Source organism: Xenopus laevis, chromosome 5L (genome assembly GCF_017654675.1).
Source record: "Xenopus laevis strain J_2021 chromosome 5L, Xenopus_laevis_v10.1, whole genome shotgun sequence".
In the NCBI taxonomy this organism is placed as follows: Eukaryota; Metazoa; Chordata; class Amphibia; order Anura; family Pipidae; genus Xenopus; species Xenopus laevis.
In genome coordinates this window covers 31,542,164-31,569,712 of record NC_054379.1, presented here as the reverse complement: position 1 = coordinate 31,569,712, position 27,549 = coordinate 31,542,164, and the positions used below count along the sequence as shown (strand labels likewise).

General features: G+C 38.7%; 1 protein-coding gene across 2 annotated transcripts in view; it reads right to left on the bottom strand.

Moving 5' to 3' along the window:
- Positions 1–27,549, bottom strand: part of wdpcp.L (WD repeat containing planar cell polarity effector L homeolog) — a 135,152-nt gene that overhangs the window by 85,535 nt on the left and 22,068 nt on the right. For both annotated transcript variants that reach the window (XM_018262132.2, XM_018262134.2), the window contains 5 exons: positions 24,642–24,702; positions 22,018–22,062; positions 21,171–21,221; positions 19,453–19,523; positions 19,133–19,192 (listed from right to left, as the gene is read on the bottom strand). In XM_018262132.2, coding sequence (XP_018117621.1) covers positions 19,133–19,192; positions 19,453–19,523; positions 21,171–21,221; positions 22,018–22,062; positions 24,642–24,702 — 288 coding nt within the window. The remainder of the gene's footprint in view (positions 1–19,132; positions 19,193–19,452; positions 19,524–21,170; positions 21,222–22,017; positions 22,063–24,641; positions 24,703–27,549) is intronic.

Below are 27,549 nucleotides of genomic sequence, written 5' to 3'. Positions count from 1 at the left end.
GAAACCTTAAAAAAATAAAGTTGTTATATTGCCCTACACATGAGCCCAGTGTATAGTTTATGTGCCATATTTTAGGGAATGTAGGGAGGAAGTGGGTAACCCCAAAAAAATTTACGCTCTTTTGCAGCCTATCACCCTGAAAAAGTAAAAGACAGCAGCGTTTTTTGGGACTTAGAAAAATGTTCAACTATTTTTGAGGAAGTCCTATCTACTCTATTGCATCTGGTCTGAGGTGGCGAAGGCAAGTTTGGCGCAAGAGGTAACGTTCAGTAAAATCCGCATCTTAGTGAATTTGCGTAGTTACGTCCATTCGCCAGAGCGCATTTTCGCCTGGAGTTAAGGAGCTAAGTACTGCTAGAGACTATCTCCTTCGCTGGCGAAGTTACGCCAGCAACCGTTAGTAAATTGGCGAAGTACCGAAATCATGTCACGCTGGCGAATTTTCATCCGCGTTAGTCACTTCTCCCTGTAATACCATATTGCCACTTCATTGATTGTTGGCCACCAATATGGATTTATGCAGCTTAGTTACCATCAAGCACAAGGTACTGTTTTATTATGAATTAATAATTATTTTTAAAAATGAGAATTATGCTTAAAATGGACTCTATGGGACATGGCAATCCTGTAATTCAGTTTTCTGGATAACAGGTGTCCGCATAACAGATTCTGTGCCTGTAGCTCTATTCAGTGGCATAACTTCCTTGGTAGTCACCAGCAGTTTTGTGTGGAGAGGATCTAGAAACTTTATTGTGTGGGGACCCTAGCCCCCAAGTTACGCCAATGCCTCAGTTTAATATGTATGCAGGTCCCAACAAGCAGTACTCCTCGTACTTTGGAACTACAATATTATGGTTAATATAGTAGGTCATGCACTACTTATGGAAGTGGTATAATGAACTTCTGAATCAATTAACATACAAAAAAAAGTAATTATTTTATTTCGTAAAGGGGATCTATCTATATGAAAATTTAATATAAGCTTCATTTTGCTGAAATAATAATTTTACTAAATATAATCAATAAAAATTCTGGACCATTTTTTAAATAATTAAGTTACTTTTCACTCTCACCCTCTGAGCAACCTGTCTCTCTTCATTCTGTCTTCATGCAGTAGATGGAGCCAGTTTTTGAATGACAGTTAGGTCTAATACATTCTTTGGGAGGGTTGCACCCTTAACCTAGATGCTCACTCTTTTGATTATTTCTTAAACGGTAGAGAAATTTTTAGTATGTTGTATTTAGAAAGTGTCTGATTTCAGTGAGATGAAGCTTATCTTAAGGGGCAGATTTATTAAGGGTCGTATTGAAAATTAAAATTTTCAATATTATTTTTTTTTATCGTCAAAACTTTCAAATTCGACTAGGGAATTATCCAAACGCGATTCTAGTTTTTTTAAAAAATTCTAATTAGATTTTCAAATTTATCATACATTGGCCCTAAGAATTTAGAGAATTTGAACTATTTGCCACCTAAAACCTGCCGAATTCCTGTATAAGTCATTGGGAGAGGCCCAGTGACCAATTTGGAGATGTTTGTAGCCTTCGTGACATCGGAGAAAAAACTTAAATTGAGTTTGGTCGAATTTGGTCGAATTTGAATTGAATTAGTTTTTCGAGTCGGTAAAATTAGTTCCAGTTTGAGAAATTTCATTTTTTAAATAACCCTTTAATTACCCCCAATCAAATTTTGAATAAAATCGAATTTATGTGAGTTAAAGAAAACTCACATGAATTTGAAATTAGAATCTTGATAAATGTGCATCTAAATTTTAATTTTAATAGATCCCCTTTAACTTTTAAACGATGGAAACAGTAAAATACACATGAAATGAAAGGGTTTGATTTCCTGTAATACACTACAGTAGTGCATATTTTTCAGCAACTTTGGGTCCACCTATATATAAGCTGACAATAGTTTGAGCTAAATAAAAACAAAAGATCCAACACACAATATTTTACACAACCAAATAAAACACAGATAAAGTTCCATGTTGCATGAAATATGTACCTATATGTACAAAACCCTGATGTTTTGTGGCAATACAGCCTGTGATACAATTCACCAAATATACGCATGTACAAGAATACATTATTTATAAAGTGCATGAGAGTTTATCCTGACTTTACACAGGATTTTATCATGACTTTACAGCTTGAGTACATCTTTTGCAACTTCCAATTTTAGATTTTTTTTTAATCTAAAAAAGCAATGGATCAGAAGCTACATTCAGCCAAATCAAACTTAAAACCTAAAAGTATATAAACAATATTAAAAGTTTTTTTTTTTTACTTGCAGCTTTAGCCGGGATAATTGCAGTGGCCTGGTACCATATGTATCCCTAAGCTATGTCTTTGATGTGCAAGGGAAAAAAAAGCACTGCTGATTAGAAAATGGACTTTTCAAAAGGCCAAATAGGTGTTCTTAAACTGACAAATAAAGTAAACACTATAAAAGCTTTCATAAAACAACATACATGCTTTAACAATTACAATTTTTCACTATCACCATTCTATCATTTTCTTTGATTTTTATTGGCTGCTAACTCAGGGACACCTCCCCATAGGTGTTATAACAAGAGAAGGCCCGTGTTTAATTGGGACATTAATAATGCACAACACCATATGTTCAGAGGCATCACAAGAACTGTTCTTTCTGCCTTCCAGCCTTTTCCTCTTTGCTTCATACCTACTAATTCTTAATATACAGTCACGCTTTCAGCCAATTCAGTAATTCCACGATAAGATCATTTCCGATGACCAGATAAGGCACATCATTATATATGCCATAGACACTTCCACTGCAACAGAAACGGTGTGAATGTGTATTTGCCGTTGTCTAACAAGCTTGACTGTTTGCTATAATTAAGTGATAATGAATGGGAGTTGCAAAGCATGGATGAATGATCTAAGATGACGACAATTACTGATGGATTCAGCCTCAGGTAATTATGGTGACCATGCATATTAGGTTACCGCAAGCTAATTATAACTCCCACACAGTATCCAAATTGCTAATAAGTAATTTAAAACACATCATTTGCTCCTCACCCTTCTGTCTAGCCGCAAAGTTCCATGGCAAGGGCTTCTGCAAGTTGTAATTCATTGGCTATTTGGAGAATACTTGAAAGAGCAAAATATATCAAGGGCAACAAATACAAATATTTTTTTTAATTGTACCTGTAAACCTAGTTCTGTATCACCCAAATCACTATAATAAGCTAAAATACTAGATCTCTACATGGTTTCTTTCCAAGGCTTCAAAGGTAGGAACGTAGAAGACTGACCAAGTTAGGGGTTAAGCATGGGCGAAAGCAGGACTTTAATAGGGTTCCACTATCTTTTTTATTATTCATTATCAAACTACAAACTTATAAACTTTCAAGTGATAAACAAAAGTATTAGGGAAAGCTATATAATATATATTATATTTTGGAATGAGGGGTATTTTCGTAGCACCATTCCTTAAGGCTGCAATAACAATTTTTAAAAAACCAATATATATATTTTTCAAAATGAAGTCCTAGGAGTGCAGCTTGTTTGTTCACTGTGTATATATATATATATATATATATATATATATATATATATATATATATATATATATATATATATATATATATTCACAATTTGGAATAAAACATTCCCAGGCCAGCACTTCCCTTAGAAAATGAAGTGATTTTATTTATTTTTCACACATCATTGTGCTCCAACGTTTCGGTCAAGCACTGTGATGTGTGAAAAATAAAATCACTTGATTTACTAAGGGAAGTGCTGGCCTAGGAATGTTTTATTCCAAATTGTATAGTATATGATTGATATTTGGCCGTGCACCCCTGAAATTGCTTTGTTGGAGTGCGGTTACTGAAGATATAATATATATATATATATATATATATATATATATATATATATATATATATATATATATATATAATAAAGTACCCCTCTTGTAAAATAAAAGGATATTATAAGTCAGGAGTTTCATGACCATATTAAATTATACAGGTCATGGAACTCCAAGGTGACTTCTAATATCCTCATATTTCGCAAAAGTGGGTAGTGTGACAGTTCAGTGAGTCATGTGACAGAAATGACATCACTAAGCTACAATTATAGCTGATTACATCACTAAACACTGTTTATAAGGATATAATTTACAGGATATTCATGGCTTTTGTGTTTTATATATACAGTATATATGCACGCACATTCATTGAGACAGATTCTGCCCAATCATTGTACCTGACGCATTTTGTAATCTTTCTACAAACAGAACAGGAAAAAAAATATAAAAAATTTAAAAAGATGTCTTGTGCCCATGTTGTGCCAGAAAGCTTATCCAGAAAGCTCTAAATTATGAAAAGGTCATCTCTCATAGACTATATTATAATCAAATAATCCATATTTTTAAAAATGATTTCCTTTTTCTTTGTAGTAATAAAATAGTACCTTATAATTGATCCAAACTAAGATATAGATTTATATAATGTATCGTTATTGGAAGCAAAGCCAGCCTATTGGGTTTGTTCAATGTTTATATGATTCTAGTAGACTTAAGGTATGAAGATCAGTTATCAATAAACCCCTGGTCCTGAACATTATGGATAACAGGTCCTATACCTGTGTCTGTGATAAAAACATTTTCAGTTAGTCCAGAGGAACTGCAAGTTGAATGTATTTTAAAAAAAATAGAGCAGTAGCACTAAAATGAAATGCGTAAAAATCAACAAATGACTATATCCTGGACAATGTAATGCTCATCAGAAAAAACTGCTTATAGCAAAATGTAAAGCCGAGACAATGCGATAGTTTTAATGGTAAAAACGGCATCATTTCATGCAGATGACATGTTGGTATATCACGCTGATAACTCCTGACTAAGTGCTAGGGTCTGCTGGGGGAAACCTATATAACCCCATGTTAGACCCAGTGCTGCTGTGGGCAAACCTTCCTACATTGTTGGTGGACCATCTCAATATGATAAAAATAATGTTCCTGTTAATATTCCTACAGTATATGCTAACTTGAATTGAAAAGCGAATATACAAAGTGGGTAGGTAGCAGAAGTGAGAATTTTCTACAGTAGTTTTGTTTTTCAAAGTTGTCAAGACCCAACCAAAATGTTGCTATCAGCAAATGTCATACTATGCTAAAATGGCCATTCTATTAACCTGGAATGCAGTTATCCCCAAATAATATGATTTTTGGGGAAAAAAATGATAAATGTGCCGCTTCTTCAAGTACCAGTGCACATGGCCAATGATTGCCTGACTAAGTGCCCAGGTTTAAAGTGTATGGATCTGTGGGCAATAGCCCTCCAGACCTAGGAGGTTGCATTGGAAAACCACTAAATCTCTGAATGTTTTAATTCACGTTCACATCACCTCCCAACCCTGGGGCATGTGTCCATACCCTGCATACCCCTATCCACTCCCCCTATGACAGATATGGCACCTTTTATACAGAAACCTTATATTCATAAAGCTCTGAATTACAGGAAGGCCATGTCCCATACAGTCAATTTTAAGCAAATAATTATTTTTATTTTCTATGTAATCTGTAATTATATTATATAAGAGTATCTGGTAATTGAACCTAACTATGCAAGCATAAATCCATATTGGTGGTAAACAAATGCCTATTGTTTAGTTTGAAAGACCAAAATCTTAATTTTTAACAGCTTTTTCCATGTTAAAACATAGTACAGTATCTTCTACTTAAAAGTTAAATGAGCTACTTAAATCTAGGTTAATCCTTTACTTTTTTCAAATTTCAGTGCTTCAGTAGCCTTACTGTAAGTATGGTGCTTATCACTGCAGAAAAAAAGCCAGGTTTGTAGAGATCTCCACCTGAATACAGTATTCAGTTTTAGAGGGGCCATCTACACAAAGATAATGATCAATCCAGATAGATAACTAAGATGGCTTATGTCCTAAATAACAAATCCTCAAAGATAATTGGGGTCTAAACCCCAAAAACCCCAAAAAACGATTCATGTAAACTCATTTAGAGTACTTTTGCAATTTACATTTAGGGGCAGATTTATCAAAATGTGAGTTTAGATTTTAATAAACAAATACTCATTCATGTTCTATTCATTCCTAGGGGATTTGTAGAAGCTTATTTATCAAACAGTGAGTTCTATTGATAAATATGCTTCTAAAGATCACATAGGAATGAATAAAGTGTGGGTGAGTTGTTTTTTTTTTTATTAAAATCTAAACTCACATTTTGATACATCTACTCTTAATTTTCTATTTTTAGTTGTTTCAGTTTTATACTGCTAAATAGTCTTTCTGCTCAACATCATGTTGAAAAAAAGAGTGTTGGAATCCCTACTATGCACATTCTGTATTTCGTTAACCCTAGGGTTGCCAACTCTCAGTTGAGCCAAAACACTTACCTATCCCTTAATTGGCATCTAACTAAAATTACAATCTTTTCGTAGTATGTTAGTTCTATAAATACATTTTTTTTTTAAAAAAAAGTGATGCTGAATCTGCCATTTTTGGATCTGGCAGAATACTGAATTCTCTAAAAAAAAAAACATTGAGATGAATAGAGATGAGTTATAATAAATAGAAAATGCAATGTAGGCATCTATGAACAAAATTATGCATTTAAAGGGGTGGTTCATCTTTAAGATAACTTTTATTATGTTATAGAACAGCGAATTCTAAGCAACTTTTTAATTGGTTTTCATTATTTTTTTATAGTTTTATAGTTATTTGCCTTTTTCTTCTGACTCTTTGCAGCATTTAAATGGGCGTTGCTGACTCCCTTCTAAAAAACAAAAACCATGCATTATTCAAATCAATGCATGGTTGCTAAGGTAATTTGGACCCTAGTTACCAGATTGCTTAAGATGCAAATTGAAGAGCTGCTGAATAAAATGCTAAATAACTCAAAAAAACCTTCAATAATAAAAAAATGAAAATAAATTGCAAATTGTCTCAGAATATCATTCTGTACATCATACTAAAAGTTATCTCAAAGGTGAACAACCCCTTTAATTTTCAAATGACAATTTTAAATAGAAGTTAACCTCTATAGAAATTTTAGAAATAAATACATTCTCTATTTCCATTGGCAGGGGTAGGCAGAAGAGGCAGCTGCCTAGGGCGCAACAATTCGGGGGGGCGGTGGGCAGCTGCCTCTAGCAGCTGCCTACCCCTAGACCAGACTCACCTGCTCACCAGACACAACTTGGCGTTCCAGAACGGCGGCAGCTCCGCACATGTGCGTAAGCGAGTGACTAGTGATGGACGAATTTATTTGCCAGGCGCAAATTCGCCGCCAGCGAATAAATTTGCGAAACGCCCTGAGTATGCGCATAACTGCGTGACGTCACCGCGCATGCGACAGTGTAGTTGGGGCAAGCAAGGCAGCTGAGTCGCCTTGGGCACACGGCTCACCTGGACCGCCTCTGATTAAATGAGTAGTTTACCTTTAAATTAACTTTTAGCACATTTTTAACGTCTCATACATCTTCATTTTTATCATCACATTTTATTTATTTATCACATTAATAATATGTGTGAAGGAGAAGAAGGAAGAAATGGTTCACAACCAAAGTGGCACAGGGAGAGAATGAGGGATTTGGGGCCAACCAATAAGACTTTGCGTAACCTTGATGTAACAGTTTTATCAAACCCTAAACCTCCTGTGCCTCCTGGAGACCACCTGTCATGCATCTGAGATTTTTTAGGAATGAAACTGCTTGTAGCAGCAGAAAAATGCAAACTCCACTTAAATCTATAGGAGGAGGCATGGAAAACAGTTGTGTGCCATTAACCTATATATATATATATATATATATATATATATATATATATATATATATATATATATATATATATATATATATATATATATATATATATATATATATATATATATATATATATATATATATATACACATATACACATGTAGAACAGGACAGCTCCCACCTTCAATTACAGCTACCTTGTAGCTGCCCCTGTGCCCGGAGTAAAATGCAAATACAAAGAGAACAAAAAACCAGCACCAGGGACCTTTATCAAGTGAAAAAAACTTGTATTGTTACATGGTATGTATAACCGACGTTTCGGTCCCTCTTGGGACCTTTATCAAGACCTTGATAAAGGTCCCAAGAGGGACCGAAACGTCGGTTATACATACCATGTAACAATACAAGTTTTTTTCACTGCAAAGACCCCTGGTGCTGGTTTTTTGTTCTCTCTCTATATATATATCCATTTACCTAGGTGCTACCTTGCAAGAGCTGTATTATCCATATATATCCATATATCCAGAAAGACAGGTGCACACCAGGATTTTTAAAGATAAAACTTCATATTTATTGGTTACATTAAAAATAGAACCGGCCAACGTTTCGGTCTGTCTCTAAGACCTTTATCAAGACCCTGGGTATATATATATATATATATATATATATATATATATATATATATATATATATATATATACGCATCCAGCGTTAAGTCAGGGGTTTCTATTCTCAAACTTGAGTCTGTAGTAGCCTGTTTCAATACTTTGTTCATTAATATACAATTTCATGCTTGCGCTCACCGTTCTAACTTTGTGGCCCGGTTGCATCCAGCCCCGCACCTATCGTTAGTACACTGGAGCGGTTCAAACTCCCAAAACACACAGTATATAATTGTATCTCGTAGGCTTACCCGGACTTCGCTGTGACCCAGGTGCTACTGCCCTGAGTCCGTCACTAAGGAGAACGTTTCAACTACACACACCAATCGTTTAGATGGCGCACTCTTTTTACACATTCCAGAAAAAATTTATACTATAATCTGTAAAAAAGTCTTTCTATAATTTCATTTAATAGCTAATGCTCAAATTGATACTACTGTAAATACATTACATCCAGTCAAGTTACAAATTCAATTAGGTACCTAAGTGGATACAAAATGGATACAAAAAACTGTAATTAATTTCCTCTAGTTTTTAACTTGTTGCGATTCCTGTCAAGAACAAATAGTGCTCTATCCGCAGATTAGAAAAAACAATTAATATCAAATACAGAGTTCAAACCTCTGGGCTGTCTCGTGCACAATTTATAAATCCATTTCGCCTCTGTCCTTAACAATTTAGCTTGTAAAAACATAGAGAAAAAAACACGTTAAATTCATCAGATAAAAAGTTACATAAACTGTAACACAAAGGCAGTTGTGTATCTGATTACGTGCAAAAGATGTCGAATACAGTATGTGGGATGCACTATTAGGAATCTAAAGAATCGAATTAGGGAGCACCTTAATACCATTAAATCGGGGAGCGATTGTACACCAGTCTCTAGACCAGTGATCCCCAACCAGTATCTCGTGAGCAACATGTTTATCTCCAACCCCTTGGATGTTGCTCTCAGTGGCCTCAAAACAGGTGCTTATTTTTGAATTCCAGGCTTGGAGGCAAGTTGTGTTGTATAAAACCAGGTGTACTGCCAAACAGAGTCTCAATGTAGATTGAGAATCCACATAGGGGCTACCAAATGGCCAACACAGTACTCATTTGGCACCCCAAGATCATTTTTATGCTAGTGTTGCTCGTCAACTCCTTTTACTTCTGAATGTTGCTCACAGGTTCAAAAGGTTGGGGATCCCTGCTCTAGACACTTTAAAGATTGTAATGGTGGTAACCTGTGGTTGGTTTCAGTTCAGGGTATTGAGAGGGTAACCTTGGGCCCAAGAGGAGGAGATTTACAAGCTAAATTGTGAGTTCAACTTTCCTTGTCCTTTAAGCTGAACCCATTAAAGACATTAAAGGAGAACCAAACCCTTGCTAATAAAAACCCCTACCCCCTACCCTACATAGACCCCCTCCCTACTCCCCACCAGCCTAGGTGGTACCTAACCCCTAACTCTTTACTTACCCCTCTGTGCAGATTTAGGGCATCAGAGTTCACAGTCACGATCTTCTTCTCTTCGGTAATCTTCGGATCTTCTTCCGGCGCTTCGGCAATTTCTGTGACTTTCTGCGCATGCGCAGTTGTTGTAAAGCAGAATCTTGGTCCAACTGCGCTGTTACGATGGCGCCAATGAATGAATGCCCTGAATCTGCGCAGAGAGTTGAGTAAAGGTACCACCTAGGCTGGGGGGGGATCTATGTAGGGTAAGGGGGTAGAGGATTTTATTAGCAAGGGTTTGGTTCTCCTTTAAGGCTAAGACGTCATAAATACCCTTTAAGGTAATAGAAACATCTGGACTAACCTAAAGGGCAGTATTAGAAGTTACACTTGGAACCCTACACTGATCTCCCTTTCCTTCAACATTAACGACTAAAGGTTTGCCAGTGTCAAAATTATGTGAGAAAAGAACAGATAGACAGATAAACCTGTAAATGTATGATTTTCGCTTCTTTGTGTATATAACATAGACACATCTGCTGGGTATTGCTAGATCTAGATACATGTACAATATGGTACATCCACCATCGAATCCCATTCGTGCTGCTGAATATAGCCCACTGTAAGCTCACAACTGTCTGCAAACTGATAAGCATCAGTATTCTGCAAGTTATTGTAATGGAGTCTACTGACCTGCTCCAAGATGGCGTCCAAAATGGCGATTCCTCTTCCCTGCACATGGCTCCGGGTGGTCGCAATCATCCTGCATCATCTCCTTCTTGCCCTGTGATTGGTCGCCGGCGACGGAACGGACGCCGGCGTCAGAATCGGGCGCCGGCGTCAAGGCGTCAGCGTGGGGACGCTGGCGTCTGCGTCTGACGCCAGCGCGTCAATTTTGGCGCCAATAGACTGGACTATAAAGACCCTCATTTCCATCCTGACCTTGCCCAATTATAGGTCTATTTCATATAGTTCCTGGGTGCGATATATTCTGTTTTGCTTATCCGTGTTTGAACCTTGCCTGTTATCGACTTTGAATCTGTACTGCCTGTCTTGACCATTCTGCCTGTTTTACGACCATTCTTTGATAAACCCTTTTCTGTACCGCGAACTTGGATTGTTGCCTTCTCTTTGGTCCTTACTTCAACTGCGCCTTCGGGCATTACAGTATAATTGGGCCATGGACCCCTCGGAGGAGGCCCAAGTACCCCTCGATGTCGGAGGGGCCATTCGGGGATTGGCTTCTCGCATGAAATCCTATGAAGCCCAGCAGTCTCAAATTGGCCAGGCAATTGATGTTATCCTGGAGAAATTGACTGCCATGTCTCCAGCGGCTCCTGCGGCTGTGCCTGTTCCTGCCATTCCTGCTCCTCTCCAGGTGTCTGAACCTCGTGTTCCCGCTCCACCTCTTTTCAGCGGAGACCCAAAAGCTTGTCGTGGTTTTATTAACCAATGTGAAATTCAATTCACTCTGCAGCCAGGCCAGTTCGTCTCCGAGCAAGCCAAGGTTGGTTTTGTCATCTCCCGTCTGCAGGGGAAGGCTCTGGAATGGGCGTCTCCCCTTTGGGAGAAGTGAGACCCCTGCTTTTCAATCCTGTTCCCCCAGAGCTTCCTCCTGCTCCTATGGATTCTGCTTCTTCCTCCTTGCCGGCTGAAGAACCCATGCAGATTGGGCGGGCCCGCCTGTCCGAACAGGAGAAACTCCGGAGAAGGGCTGCCGGCCTGTGCCTTTACTGTGGGGGTAAAGCCCACTTTGCCCAGGAGTGTCCAGTGAAGCCGGGAAACGCCAAAGCCTAGGTAAGCTCGGGGAGACTTACCTGGGTGGGATTTGTCATTCTCCCCATTCTTCTACTCTACGTTTCCTTCTTCCGGTGCAGATCCAGTTTGGCTCTTTAAAGTTTTCCTCACAAGCCTTTCTAGATTCCGGTGCTGCAGGAAACTTCATGGATCGATCCTTTGCAAGACGTCATTCCATCCCTCTCCAACCCTTGGCAGTTCCTCTTCGTGTCCTGGCGATTGATGATCGTCCGCTGTCGTCTGCCTTCGTCTCGCATTCTACTCAGGAACTTTCTTTTAAGGTGGGCACCTTGCATTTGGAGAGATTATCCTTCCTCCTCATTGATTGCCCTTCCACTCCGGTTGTCCTGGGACTGCCATGGTTATGTGCACATAATCCAGTCATTGACTGGTCCACATTGCAAGTTTCCAGATGGAGTCCTTTTTGTTTACAGAACTGCCTACCCACTGTTCCGGTTGTCAAAATTTCCTCTGTGTCCTCTAATTCTTCTCTTCCCTCTGTATACCAAGCATTTGCCGATGTGTTTAACAAGTCTTCTGCTGAGATTCTTCCTCCCCATCGGCCTTACGATTGCCCAGTGGAACTTCTATCCGGCTCTATGCCCCCCAGGGGCCGCACCTACCCACTCTCTCCTTCGGAAACTTCTGCTATGAAGTTATACATCCAGGAGAATCTTCAGAGAGGATTCATCCGTCCTTCCACCTCCCCTGCCGGTGCAGGTTTCTTCTTTGTTGAGAAAAAGGATGGTAGTTTGCGGCCCTGCATCGACTACAGAGGACTCAACAAGATCACAGTTAAAAACAGGTACCCTCTTCCTCTTATTTCTGAACTGTTTGATCAACTTAGGGGTGCCAATATCTTTACAAAGCTGGATCTTCGGGGGGCATACAATCTTATCCGGATCCGTGAAGGGGACGAGTGGAAGACCGCCTTTAATACCCGTGATGGACATTATGAGTATTTGGTCATGCCCTTTGGTCTCTGTAATGCTCCTGCGGTCTTCCAGGAGTTTGTTAATGATATTTTTCGAGATTTATTGGGTCTATGTGTGGTCGTTTATCTGGATGACATTCTTGTTTTTTCTAAAGATCTTCTGGAACATCGTGCCCAAGTACGTGAAGTCCTCTCCAGACTAAGGAAGAACAATCTCTTTGCTAAATTGGAGAAATGCACTTTTGAAGTCTCGTCTATTCCTTTCCTTGGCTATATCATTTCTCCTCTAGGTTTCAAGATGGATCCTGCCAAGGTGTCTGCAATCCTGGACTGGCCTCTTCCTACTAGTGTCAAAGCCATTCAGAGGTTTGTCGGCTTTGCCAATTATTACAGACAGTTTATAAAAAATTTTTCTTCCAGACTTTCTCCAATTCTGGCCCTGATTCGTAAGGGGGGCAAACCTCAACACTGGTCTTCTCAAGCCCTGGAATCCTTCAAGTCCCTCAAAGAGGCCTTTTCTTCCGCTCCAATTCTTCGGCACCCAGAACCTCTACATCCCTTCTTCATGGAAGTCGACGCCTCTGATGTCGGAGCTGGAGCAGTTTTATCACAGAGATCCATTTCTGACGGTAAACTCCATCCTTGTGCGTTCTTTTCTAAAAAATTTTCTGCCCCAGAACAGAACTATGATGTGGGGAATCGTGAACTACTTGCCATCAAATTAGCCTTGGAGGAATGGAGACACTTACTGGAGGGTTCTTCGGTTCCTGTGACGATTTTTACCGACCATAAGAATCTTGAGTTCATCCAAACCCTCAAACGCCTGAATCCCCGGCAAGCCAGGTGGGCACTTTTCTTTTCCCGTTTTAATTTTGTCATTACCTTTCGTCCTGGCTCCAGAAACAGGAAGGCCGATGCCCTATCCAGAAGCTTTATTCCCGAAGATTCTGTGTCCGAGGAACCTGAACCTGTGGTACCCTCCATCAAGATTATTGCTGCCTTGTTCCCTTCCTGTGCCTCCCAATTGTTGTCCGCTCAAGATTCTGCTCCTGCGGAAACTCCTCTTGGTGTTGCTTTTGTCCCTCCAGAATTTCGTCTTGCTATTTTGTCTCAGTCTCATAGTTCCAAACAGGCCGGACATCCTGGAATTCAGAAGACGACCGAGCTCTTATCCCGTCTAGTATGGTGGCCAACCTTAAGAAAGGACGTTAAAGATTTTGTCTCCTCATGTTCCACGTGTGCTGTATCCAAATCCGGACATTCTCCTCCCAAGGGTTTTCTTCTTCCACTGCCCATCCCATCTCGACCCTGGACTCACCTCGCCATGGACTTTATTGTCGATTTGCCCATTTCCTCCGGCCACACTGTCATTTGGGTTGTTATCGACAGATTCAGTAAGATGGCTCATTTCACTCCTCTCCGCAAACTGCCTTCTGCTCCTGAACTTTCAGAACTGTTTATTAAACATATTTTTCGCCTCCATGGCTTCCCAGCAGAAATTGTGTCCGACCGTGGTCCCCAATTTGTGTCTAAATTTTGGAGGTCACTGTGTAATGCTTTAAATATCTCTCTTCAATTTTCTTCTTCTTATCATCCCCAGTCCAATGGTGCCGCTGAACGTGTTAACCAGGCCTTGGAGCAATTTCTTCGTTGCCATGTGTCTTTGTGTCAAGACGACTGGTCGGACCTTCTTCCCTGGGCGGAGTTTGCCCATAACAATTCTTTACATTCTTCTTCCCAGAAATCTCCTTTCTTCTGTGTGTATGGCCGGAACCCATTGGCATTCCCTCAGGATCTCTTACTCACAAATGTTCCTGCTGCTAATGATCAAGCCGCTCATATGCTGGCCATCTGGCAGGCCACCACTGCTAATCTGGAAAAGAGTTCATCCTCTCAAAGAAGTTTGCCGACAGGAAGAGAATTGCCGCCCCACCCTATGCTCCTGGTGACAAGGTCTGGTTGTCTACACGGAATATTCGCCTCAAGATTCCCACTCCTAAGCTTGGCCCCAAATTCATCGGTCCCTTTCCCATCATCGAGGTCATCAACCCTGTGGCAGTTCGTCTTCTTCTTCCTCCCGAGATGCGGATCCCTAATGCCTTTCATGTGTCTCTCCTTAAACCTGCAGTGTCTTCCCCCTCTTCTTCTTCCACAGCTCCTGTTGTTATCGATGACCATTTAGAATTTGAAGTCAGCAGGATTCTGGACTCTCGTTTTTCCAGGGGCGCTCTCCAGTACCTTGTCGAATGGAAGGGTTTCGGTCCCGAGGAATGCTCTTGGGTGAAAAAGTCGGATGTCCATGCCCCCATCCTTGTTCGCAGGTTTCATAGGCAGTTTCCTTCCCGTCCTGGTCCCGGTGGTCCTGAGGCCCCCCCTAAGGAAGGGGGTACTGTAATGGAGTCTACTGACCTGCTCCAAGATGGCGTCCAAAATGGCGATTCCTCTTCCCTGCACATGGCTCCGGGTGGTCGCAATCATCCTGCATCATCTCCTTCTTGCCCTGTGATTGGTCGCCGGCGACGGAACGGACGCCGGCGTCAGAATCGGGCGCCGGCGTCAAGGCGTCAGCGTGGGGACGCTGGCGTCTGCGTCTGACGCCAGCGCGTCAATTTTGGCGCCAATAGACTGGACTATAAAGACCCTCATTTCCATCCTGACCTTGCCCAATTATAGGTCTATTTCATATAGTTCCTGGGTGCGATATATTCTGTTTTGCTTATCCGTGTTTGAACCTTGCCTGTTATCGACTTTGAATCTGTACTGCCTGTCTTGACCATTCTGCCTGTTTTACGACCATTCTTTGATAAACCCTTTTCTGTACCGCGAACTTGGATTGTTGCCTTCTCTTTGGTCCTTACTTCAACTGCGCCTTCGGGCATTACAGTTATATGTCTCGAGTTACATTAGCAGACCTGCATGTCCTTCCCTAGTTATATGCCAAGAGTTACATTATGGGGCAGATTTATTAAGCTTGGAATGGTACATTCAAATTCGAATTTTCGAGTTGAATTTTCGGTCCAAATTCACAATTTCGAGTTGGGAGAACTCCAAACTCAAATTCGAGATTTATCATACCGCAACTTGAATTCGATAGGTCGCTACCTAAAACCTGCCGAGGTCATGTAGAAGTCAATGGCAGAGGTCTGTTGATCCATCCAAAATTTGAATTGAGTTTTCGGGTCGGTAATATTCGTTCGAATGTTAGACGTTCGTGTTTTTCTTAAATAAGATACCATTTGAGTTTCGAGGTCATTCCAGTTCATTCAAGGTAAAACAAAACTCAGTCAACAAAAATCAGTCGACCTTTGAGAAATAACCCCCTGTCATATAAGGCATGCCACAGTTACAGAGTCTTGTAAAAATATATATGCATTTTTCTCATTTTATTGATTAACAAATTCAGCCCTGACATTATTCTTTTCTGAAATGACTTTAAAGACTGAAACTCAAATTTAGCTTTTTTAATGTGACATTAGTCCTTATTTTTGTAAGATAGGACAAAGTGCAAAATACTATTTGTCCCGCTTCTTGCGCTTCTAATCTGTTTAGCCAGCATGCTGATTGGTTGGAGGCCTTACTGGACTGGCCCATGCATGGCAGCCATGAGATATTTGCAAACTGCAACCTTTGGCTACAGGTCTAAACCAACAGTAGAATTACCATAACTATTATTAATGTTAGGAAACACTTTTCCAACAAGGCATGTGGAATTCAAATATTAAAGGGATTCTGTCATGATTTTTATGGTGTAGTTTTTATTTCTAAATTACATTTTTTACACTGCAAATACTCTACTATATAAATTTTCATTCCTGAACCAGCAGGTGTATTTTTTTTTTTAATTTATAATATTGGTGTTTAGGCAGCAATCTCAGGTCATTTTGCCTAGTCATGTGCTTTCAGAAAGAGTCAGCACTTTAGGATGGAACTGCTTTCTGGCAGGCTGTTGTTTCTCCTACTCAATGTAACTGAATGTGACTCAGTGGGACCTGGATTTTACTATTAAGTGCTGTTCTTAGATCTACCAGGCAGCGGTTATCTTGTATCTGGTTACTTTTCCATTGTTCTGTTGTTCGACTGCTGGGGGGAAAAGGGAGAGGGTGATATCACTCCAACTTGCAGTACAGCAGTAAAGAGAGAGCACAAGTAACATGACTGGGGAAAGCTGGGAAACTGACAATAGGTCTAATTCCATGTCAGATTTCAAAATTAAATATTAAAAAAATCTGCTCTTTTGAGAAACGGATTTCAGTGCAGAATACTGCTGGAGCAGCACTATTAAATGATGCATTTTGAAAAAATATTTTCTTCCCATGACAGTATCCCTTTAGGGTCCTGCCAAAGCAGGACCTTAATTTTTTTATATATATTGATGCTTTACAGTCTCTCTCTGATGACAAATGTGCACTTTCACTATAGTTTTCTTTTACCACAATGTATAATATTTAAGAGAAGACATCTGGAAAGACAGCAGAGATTTAGTTGGCGTCCTAGTGTGCAAACACTGACACAATCCTTTGGCAAATAAGCAGTTGATTTTACTCTCATTGTTTTCAGTTATAACTAAGAACATGTACACAAGAGTGAATACATTCCATGACATACGAAAAAAATGAGCAGATGTTTAATTGACTAATGTGTTCTGTAACCATCAGAAGCAACCTTAAATAACATCATTCTGATGCCATGTTTCCTACCCACCATTATGCCACTACAGCGACTCTCAATTTATGAGACTATAATATTTATATAAGCCTTATCATTATATTGAACCTCCATAAAATAATGGTGAATATTACTAATGATTCTAATATGTAACAAGTGCCATATCAATGCAAACAAAGATTTGTTGGCATTTTAATGTAGCTAGTGGAATACAGAACATGAAAGTGAAAAAATATTATGATGCTAACGTAGCTGACCTACGTGGATGTTAATTTTCGAATGCATTACAGAGTTTGAAGCAAAAAAGTGGCTGCTCATTTGGGACTTATATGAATGGTGCAATTTTAACACTCAATTTTGCATTCATTTTATTGCTTTCTGCAACTAAATGAGCCTGAAATTTGTATTGTATAAAGAGACCATTGGAAACCAATAGCTACAGTAGGTTGAAACTACCAGGAGGGATGGAAATAAATCCAATGGCAGGAACATGTAGGAAAAGGGTGAAAATATCCAGAGACAAGGAGGGGTTTTAGTGAATATAGCCAAAGTTGGGTTTGGATGGTATAGGGAAAAAGGAAAATATAGGAGGTAAGGGACAAGATGCAAACCTAAAATCAACCTAGAAAAAGTAAAGGAGATGTCTACTCAAAAACTTTTCTTAAAGGATAAGTAAACCTTAAAAATAAGTTACGGTAATGTAAAATTGATCAGAGTGCTATTCTAAGCACTTTTGCAACGTACAGTCATCATTTGTTTATTTTTAATTCCAAGATATTAAGGGATACATGTATCCCTTAATATGAACGAATGTTGTTACAACGCCGCCATCTGCAGGTCATTTTCCGACCAGACTGACCACCAAGTAGTCAAGGAAGTTGCCAGTATAAAGAAATAGGCTGCTCTGATGTTCTTCTGGTTAGGAAAGATTTGAGAAAAGTTTCTAATTTTTTTTTCTAACCAGAACAACATCAGAGCAGAGCAATTTATAACAAGTTATAACAAAATTCATTCATGTTAACAGTACATGTATCCCTTAATATCTTGAAATTCAAAATAAATAAATAATGAATGTACATTGCAAAAGTGCTTAGTAAAGCACAAAGCACCCTCATTCATTTTACATTCCCTGATTTTTAAGGATTACTTTCATTTACTTTTCTTTGTTTACTATCCTTTTAGGATAATTAAAAAAAATGTTATATTAGGAAACTTTCTCATATACATTAATAAGCATTTTAAGTTGTTTTAGAGTTATTTTTAAACAGTTCAGCTGAAAGCAGAATCCACCTCTTCCTATTCTTTGCATTGCTGTGTCTGATGAAGTACCCAGGAAGGGCATGAAGGCATTATGGTAACGACGTATACTCCGTGAATGCTCTAAATGGTGTACTGAATAGTTTTTAAAATGATGGAAATGAAATTCTGATGTTTTTAAGAACCTTTCCATGGATCTGTTTCCAAGGATCTGTTAATTGAATGTGCATATAATTGCTATGTCTGACTTAAACAATGCAGAAGAAAACTGCTGAATAACAGGCTTTGAAAAAAACTGACTTCGCTGCTGTGCTTCACTGTCCATCAGATCCAGAGAACAAATACTGCTTTCAACAGCAATTGCATTTACAAATAACTTTAAAACTGCAAAAAATGTAATCAATGTATATTTTAAATTTGCAATTTTCATTTTCTGTTATTATGCAGACCAGTTTTTGTGTGGACATCCCTCTTGTAACTAGCCAGAAAGTAAAAACTGCAAGAAACTGATTTCAGCAAAGCTACTAGATTATACAACAGTAACTTTAATCACTTAATAATTGTTCAGCTTCAATGACTCAGCATAGGAAGGGCATGTCAAAACATTTTACCTGACAGACATATTTGTTCTTCCATTTGCTCAGCACGCACTCACTGCTCTGCATCAACTCCTGGAGGACAAGAGAGAAAAGAGAAGGGTGAGACGGCTGCCTGCTTTGCTACCAGTGGTTTAAGTGTTTCTGGTTCTCAAGCAGGGAAAGCTTAGCATGCCACATAAACAAAGATGCAACTGTTGTAGGACAGAGCTCCAGACAAAAGCACTGTTATCATCACTGTGTTGCCTGATCCTTTATGAAAATTAAACTTGTTGAAAGAAGGTTGAAAGCAGGATTGTGTGTTACCATTATTGTAACTTTCCCAAATAAAGTACCTCTAGCTCTGTGAGATTGTCTCTGAGCTTTTCTGGGCGCTTGTTCTTTAAGATCCAAGGGAAACCCCGTGCTTTAAAGGACAAAAAACAGCAAAGTTAAAACTTTAGAGATGATACGAGTTCTTGAGCTGTTGCAACTTCTGTGAGACCCACATGAAATTCTATAAGCATGACTAGCAATACATTATATCCTTATATCACTTAACACTTCTTTGACTGGGTTGCTTGTATCGTGGTTCTCACTTTGATCACTGTACAAACCAACATAGATTTAGAATTTAACAAATGAACATTTATATATTCTCCTGCAAGGAGAGTTCTTAGATGGCCTCCTTTTGGCAGACAATGGTAAAACATCAAGATGCAGTGCTTAATGTAAGCGTGTTGGGAACAAAAAGAAGTTAGTGCTGTTATATATATATACATAATAAATCTGCAGTGCACATGGATATATGTTCTACTTCGTACTGCTGGATGTAATGATACAAGCTTTTTCTTGTCTTAATGATTCTGTAGTATGCATGTGTTAAGGACGAATGTCATGCTAAGACAACTTATGCAGGTTCATCAGGACAATCACAACTTGCAAACAGTCTCTCAGTTGTGTGCCAAGCTGCCTTGCAGGTACAATGAGCCACCTGAAGAACTAGAAATAGAAGTGCTACAGCCTCCACTAAGACCAGTCTGTTTGCCTAGTCTTATAAGAGACTGTTCATCACAATTTAGAAATTTTCTACCAACAACTATTAACCATTTTAGAGCTGCTTGTCTAACAATGTACAGTATATACGGCAAATCACACATGTACTGATTTGGCCTGCTAACCATCTTGAAGTTTGTTGCTGCTCTTGCTCAACATGACTGAGCTTAAAGGGGTGATTCACCTTTAAGTTAACTTTTAGTATGTCATATGCAAAATTCGGATTTGTCTTCATTATTTATTTTTTATAGTTTTTTTAATTATTTGCATTTTTCTTCTGACTTTTTCCAGTTTTCAAATGGGGGTCACTGACATCCATCTAAAAACAAATGCTCTGTGAGGCTGCAAACATAGTGTTATTGCTACTTTTTATTACTCATCTTTCTATTCAGAACCTCTGGGTTGTCCGTGGGTTCTAAAGTAACTGCATCAACGTTATTTTTTTATGTATTGTTGCCAGCTGAACTTCATTCTGTCGTATGCTGATTTGATACACAGCTTTTTCTTTATTGTTCTATAAAGCTACAATGTTATTGTTATTGTTACTGTTTACTTCTTCTCCTTACATACTGGCCCTCTCCTATTCATATTCCAGTCTCTTAAGTTGCTAGGGTAATTTGGACCCTAGCAACCAGATTGCTAAAATGGCAAACTGGGGAGCTACTGAATAAAAAACTAAATAACTCAAAAACCACAAATAATAATAAATCAAAAACAATTGCAAATAGTCTCAGAATATCGCTCTCTACATCATACTAAAGGTTAACTCAAAGGTGGACAACCCCTTTACTGATGGTGATACACTCCAGGCCCCGACTGACAATCTTTGGATTCTGGCTATTGCCAGAGGGGCTGCTGTAACGTGCCACGGGCAGTCACTATTTTTGGGCTGGTGAAAAGCAGTTTGGGCTTCTGTTTACTTGAAATGATGCCAGGGTATATTTTCAATACCAGTCCAGACATGATACACTCCATCCAAAATCCATCATTAAAAAGTTACTTGAATTGTTTTTCTTACATTCCATCCACTGCTGTTTCTCTTCAAGGAATCCATAGTCTGGGTGCAGTGCTGTAGAAAAAAAAAAAAAAAAGACATTTTTAGGTTAAACCAACCCTTGCATAGTAACTCACTTTTATTCTATAAAAGAAATAGACCCCACTGTAAATTCCACAATCTGTGCAAACATCTTGAATTTACTACGAGAGAAAGGTTTAGTCTTCTCAGCAGGTGAGTATGTATTACACAGCTCCCAATCTCATCACACAACAAAATAATCTGCAACTGAATCCAGAGTCAGTCTGTCATCAAGACCTTAGTGGCTGCAAACACAGGACAAGGGATTCCCATACAAACCCTCTGCTTAGAAAAAGGGGACCTTTTGGTCCTTCATGAAACCTCAAGGATTAAGTCAATTAATCAGATAAAGAAAAATTGATCATTTACCCTGAAATGCCTATTTCAGATATCGGGTAGATATGCATGAGGCCTAAGCTAAGCTTTTCCCATGAGGTTGCAATGCCCTCTACTGGGAAAAAAAAGAGATAGAGGTAATTTAAAAAAAAATGAAATCACAGAATATTGGGAACTACATGAAAATCTTCTATTTCAGATAAACATTAGGGATCTGTCATCCAGTAATTAGATGATTTAATAGCTTACTAAAGGCATTTTGGACTGAAATATGACAGTGCCAGCTCTGTGAGGCATTTCCCATCAAAGTAAATAGGAGGTAACTATGACAGATGTTTTTCTGCTGGCTGAAATACTCCAGTGGAGAATATACCCCCATGTGCCTTTAGCCATACACTCTGACCCCAACAGCAGAAAAACAACTTTTTTTAGGTATAATAAAAAATGTAATTACCTGCTTCTTTCTTTTCATGATACTGATGTACACCAACATCTTCATCTATAATAAAGACAGAACAAACAAACACCAGTATCTCTAGACATACAGTTTAACATATTGCTTTGGTTATTACGTTATTTCCTTACATGAACATGAATTCCTAGACAGAGACATTGTGTAATCAAATTTTCCCAAGCAGGACAGGAATATTTTAGGTCAGGGATGCCCAAAAGGTAGAATGGGATCTACCAGTAGACCTTTAGCTGGTCAGTAGATCTCAAGACACTGTCAGCAAACAGCTTGTCTAAATCACCCTCCTGTTTCATTCTTTTCATTCAGATATTTATTATGCTACGGTTCCATAAGAAATCGTTAAGTAATTAGTGTTAAATATAGCAATATAAATTCTCTCATAAATCAATACAATATTTAAGCACTCCACAGAACAGAATGCTAACAGTGCTTTTATGGATGTAATTCATAATGGGACAACATCACTAAAAGTAGACCTTAGTCGCCCGGCGACAAATCTCATCTTCTTCGGGGCGACTAATCTCCCCGAACTGACTCCCCTGCCTTCCCGTTGGCTAAAATGTAAATCGCTGTCGGTATGGCACTCGGCGCGATTCGTTTTCTGAAGTTGTCCGAAGTTTCCTCGTGAGGCAACTTCGGAAAACAAAGAAGCTGCATGAGAAATATAAGCAGCTAAAAGCCCCCAAAGCCACCCACAGCCCAGCGAACCTTAGTAAAGACAACCCTCCGACACCATTTAATCAACTTCCTGAGTTGTTTTAGTCACGCTGGGCTGGGGCGGTGCAATCCCTCCATAGGCTGGAGTCCTGTTTTCATTTGTAAGTAACCTACGGAGGGATTGCACCGCCCCCAGCGTGACAGAAACAACTCAGGAAGATGATTTAACGATGTTGGAGGGTCGCCTTTACTAAGGAACGTTTCAGTATCACTTTAATAAAGTATGGCCACTCCTGATTTAGGTACTTGGAGAGACAATAACATACATGTCTTGAATTGGGGCCTCAATAAAATAATTTTAAAACAGGAGATGTAAGCAAAACAATGGAGTTTTATTATTGTTATGCTTTATTTATAATTTAAAGGGGAAGTAAAGTCTAAAATAGAATAAGGCTAGAAATGCTGTATTTTGTATACTAAACATAAACATGAACTTACTGCACCACAAGCCTAATCAAACAAATGATTTATTCTTTCAAAGTTGGCCACAGGGGTCACCATCTTGTAACTTTGTTAAACATCTTTGCAAGACCAACACTGTGCACATGCTCAGTGCGGTCTGCGCTGCTTAGGGATCATCATAAATTATCAAAACAGCAAGCAAGTCAAATAATATCAGCAAGAAGCAGATAGAGCAAGACTGATTAATAATCAGAATATGCAGACTGCACTGGGTTCTGTGTTGTCATGTAACATCTAATGTGGGTTTTATACTTTTTGTATTGTTTAATACAAACTTTCTCCATCTCTGCAGAACCAGTGGCTGCAGCAAAATAATCCTCCAAATAGAACCCCAGTTTATCTGTTTAAATCTGGCTTCATGATGTTTGTCCCTGCAGCTGGAGTTGAAAACAGTAAAGGGGATGTAAATAGAAATCTCTACACAATCACCGACTGCTCTACAGGGAAACAAACAAAGCTGCTTGAGTTCTGCATGGCTGGGAAGAAGGGGGCTCCCCCTGCTGTTCATAAGTATGATTGTTTCCCTGCAGAGCAGTTAGGGACCATCTGACAATTCCTATCCACAACAGTAAATGAATTTCACTGCATACAGTCAGGTTTCTCATAAAAACTGTACACATTTTTTTTAATTAAAGTATATTGGAGATAGGTTTCTTTTTCATTACAGATTTTATTTTTTTGCCTTTTCATGCCCTTTAATATATAATAGATCGTTTATAGCATTTCCTGCCAGGTGTTCCCACAGGTAGTACTTGCTTTATGCATATGCTGTGCATTCAAATTATACATATAGAACATATAGAAATAGATGTTAAATACGTAGATGTTAAACTCACAAAAATGAACTTGCCATAAAAAATGCATATAAACATAATAAATTATGGCACATAGGTTTATGAAAGGGGCCGGGCTTCCAGGGGAAGGGGAATTAAATATGGTATGGCATAAATCATAACTGTAAACGCAGGGGCAAATATTTCTAAATGTTAGATTAAAGGTAACCACAGAAAAATTCAACCACTTTTTATTCATTCCTATGGAATTTTTAGAAGCATATTTATCAATGGGTGAAAGTTCGAGTTCACTATTTGATAAATATTTTTCTAAAAATCCCATTGGAATGAATTTTGTTCTGTAGTCAGCTCTAATCTTACATTTTGATAAATCTGCCCCTTCGTTTAGAAGGCCTGTTGGTATATAATAAATTCAGCAATATTAAAAGGCGTTCAATAATGTCATGACCATACTTATAAGAAGCAGTCTACATGTAAAATAAAAACAGCAATGAAGAAGTATCTGGATGCAGTTTGAACCTGAGATTGCCTTGGATTCAAGATCTACCCACTATGCCTTACAAACACACTGCAATCTGTTGTAGTGATGGTTTCTCAGTTTGCCCAAAAGTGACTTTCAGAAAAGAGATTTACCTCCAATGTGCAAGTTATTCTTTAGAGACCACAGGTACAGCTCAGTCAGACAAAACGACATCTGTGGGGAAAAAAATATGTGTTGTTAAAGAACAGAACAAGCACAAAAGTCAGAGATGAAATTCTCGCCTGTGTCGGAACCTTTGAAGATCAATAAAAAGACAAAAGCTTAATTGTACAGGGAACAAACCAGTAATAAATTATATTTAGCATGGCTGGAGGTGAATAGCTATAGGTTACTAGAAAATAAATGCTGTAACTAATGGTGTAATATACTTTGCGTATTGCTTCCAACCAACCCTCCCAGTTCACCCTCTTCTCTCTTTTCACGTTACTTTTTTTCTTGGGGGCATACTCCACTGTATTGCTATAATAAAAAGCAAAATTGTTATTTTAAAATGATATTTACACCACAGCCCAAGGGTGCTGGCAATTAAAATGGTGTGTCTCAAGAAGGCAGAGATCAAAATTCAAAAGGTATCAGTATAAGGAGGTTTTGACTACCACTTTAATAAGAAATGTGCTGCCTAAAAGAAGTAGGAGAAGTCTGCTCTCGAAGATGGCATGCTGTGTGAGTGCAGCAGAAGCCATGCAGTGAGCCCACTAAAATACTAACAATCTCTCCCCATACCAACAAATACACCTGCCTACATGCTTCTAGTTTAGGGTTGCCACCTTTCCCCCTGATGAACAGACGCAGAGGGGGGACGGGGGCTTCATGTAGTGGGGCGGAACATTGATGTGGTGGGTGGGGCTGTGGCATAAGGGGAGGGTTATCTTGTGGCGATTGGCCGATCACCACATCAATCTCAGGAAATCCTGCCTCGTTTTTCTAATTTGGAAAACCGGGCAGCCAGTTTTGACCCAAACAGCCCTTCAAAAAAAGAAAACCGGACTGTCTGGGTCAAAAGCAGACAGGTGGCACCCCTATTCTAGTTCCTCAAGAGAACGGAATGGGTCATGTGAAACTTTCTGAGCAAGGGATCTTCTAGGAATGCTCTGGTAGGCCTGTATCATTCACAGGGATATGTACCCGCAAGTGCCCTGTCTCCCTATCCACAAACAATGTAAACTTTCTTTTTTAAAGGGTGTCCGTTCCTCGTTTAGAATTATTGTGGTTAAAATAAACTTTTACAGTTTGGTTCAAAATTTCAGCATGGCAGCCCTTACCAAAGATCAATGCTTGGTATATATTCTATGTACATTCCTGAGGTAAGATTTCTACTTTGGGAGCCAGTAGCAAAATCTTTTGTATTAAAAACAAAATAAAAAAATATTGTATATTGTTAAACTGACGGGAAAAGATACTGGAAGGCATACTTTGCAATCTGTCACGTCTGAGGATAACAGGAGGGTCAGTATTTCTCCATGCAACTGAATAAAACATACTCCAATAGAACATTAAATTAGAGATCCAAAATAATGGCTTGATGTGGCCAGTGGATAAGCCATAAGATGTGACTTTATGGGGGGGGTATTTACTATTTATCTCAGTTTTTTTCAACACAACGTCGACTGAACTCCCATCTACAAATTCAGTCATTTATCAATAATTCTGCTTGAATTCTGCGGGGGAAAAAAAACGTTTTATCGGACGAAAACCAATGCAGATCACAATGTCAAGAAACATCTTCAGGGACATCTGCCATTGACTTATACATGACCTCGACAGGTTTGAGATGGAGTATTTTCAGATTCTGTTTTTTAGCAGCTTTGGGGTATAATAAATCTCTAAAACTTCAAGTTTTTTTTCCCGTTACAAACTCGACCAGAAAAATTTGAGGTTTAGTAAATGGGCCCCCAAATGTCTAAATATTCTGTAAAAACATTCCATTTTTATTACCAGCAATGTATATATATATATATATATACAAACATATATATATAAATATATTGCTGGTAATAAAAATGGAATATTAGACCACATGTACTAGCATTAAAAATGTGTAATATAGGTATGGGATCCGTTATCCATAAAGCTCCGAATAACAGATTATTTTATAATTTTTCTAGTACACAAATTATGAAGATCCAAATTATCCGGAAAACCACAGGTCCCGAGCATTCTGGATAACAGGTCCAATACCTGTAATAGCAAAATAGATTACATCAACATTATTGTGCATTGAGCGCAACTGCCCAAAACACAGGAGTCATAAAACTGATCAGATTTTATTTTTGCTGCTGTTCTGCCCCCCACCCAAACAACACCAAGAGGCAATCCTGTTACACATTTATAATATTATCAGTATGAAAACTACCAACATGAAACCCATAAATAAATGTGAAAAGAACAAGTTATATTGACAGTTTATGTCTCCTTTAAAGTAGAAGGAAAGTCTTGTTCCACTTGGGGGTGCTAAATGTTAGGCACGACTTTTTAGTCAATGTTTGCGCATGCGCAGCCGCGAGAAGAAAGAAGAAGCCGGGAGAGGGTTGCTCCGTGGTGCTCACTGGAAGTTTTCTGCTGATAGGAGCTCCGGCCTGGGGTTTCAGGTGAGTAAATACAATCACTTGTGGTGCGTAACATTTGGCACCCCCAAGTGGAAGAAGACTTTCCTTCTCCTTTAATGTAGTCAAACAAATGATCTACTGTACCTTTAATCTAAAGCTTACAAAACCCCCCTCATTGAAATTTACAGATACATCTGAGGTACTGTATAGGTATATCAGTGGATTGTTTCCTTGAACTGTGCCAAATATCAATGGGGAATCATTCACCACCCAAAGGAAAAACCCACACAGGTACAGAACTCAACTGCTGCAACAACTAAAAATCACAATATGAATAAGCAGGCAATGCACATATGGATCTGGTTGAAGCAAATCTCCACCATTATGGGGCATATTTATTAAGGTTTGCATTGTAAATTTGAATTCAAATTAAGATTTTAGCATTTTTTTTGTG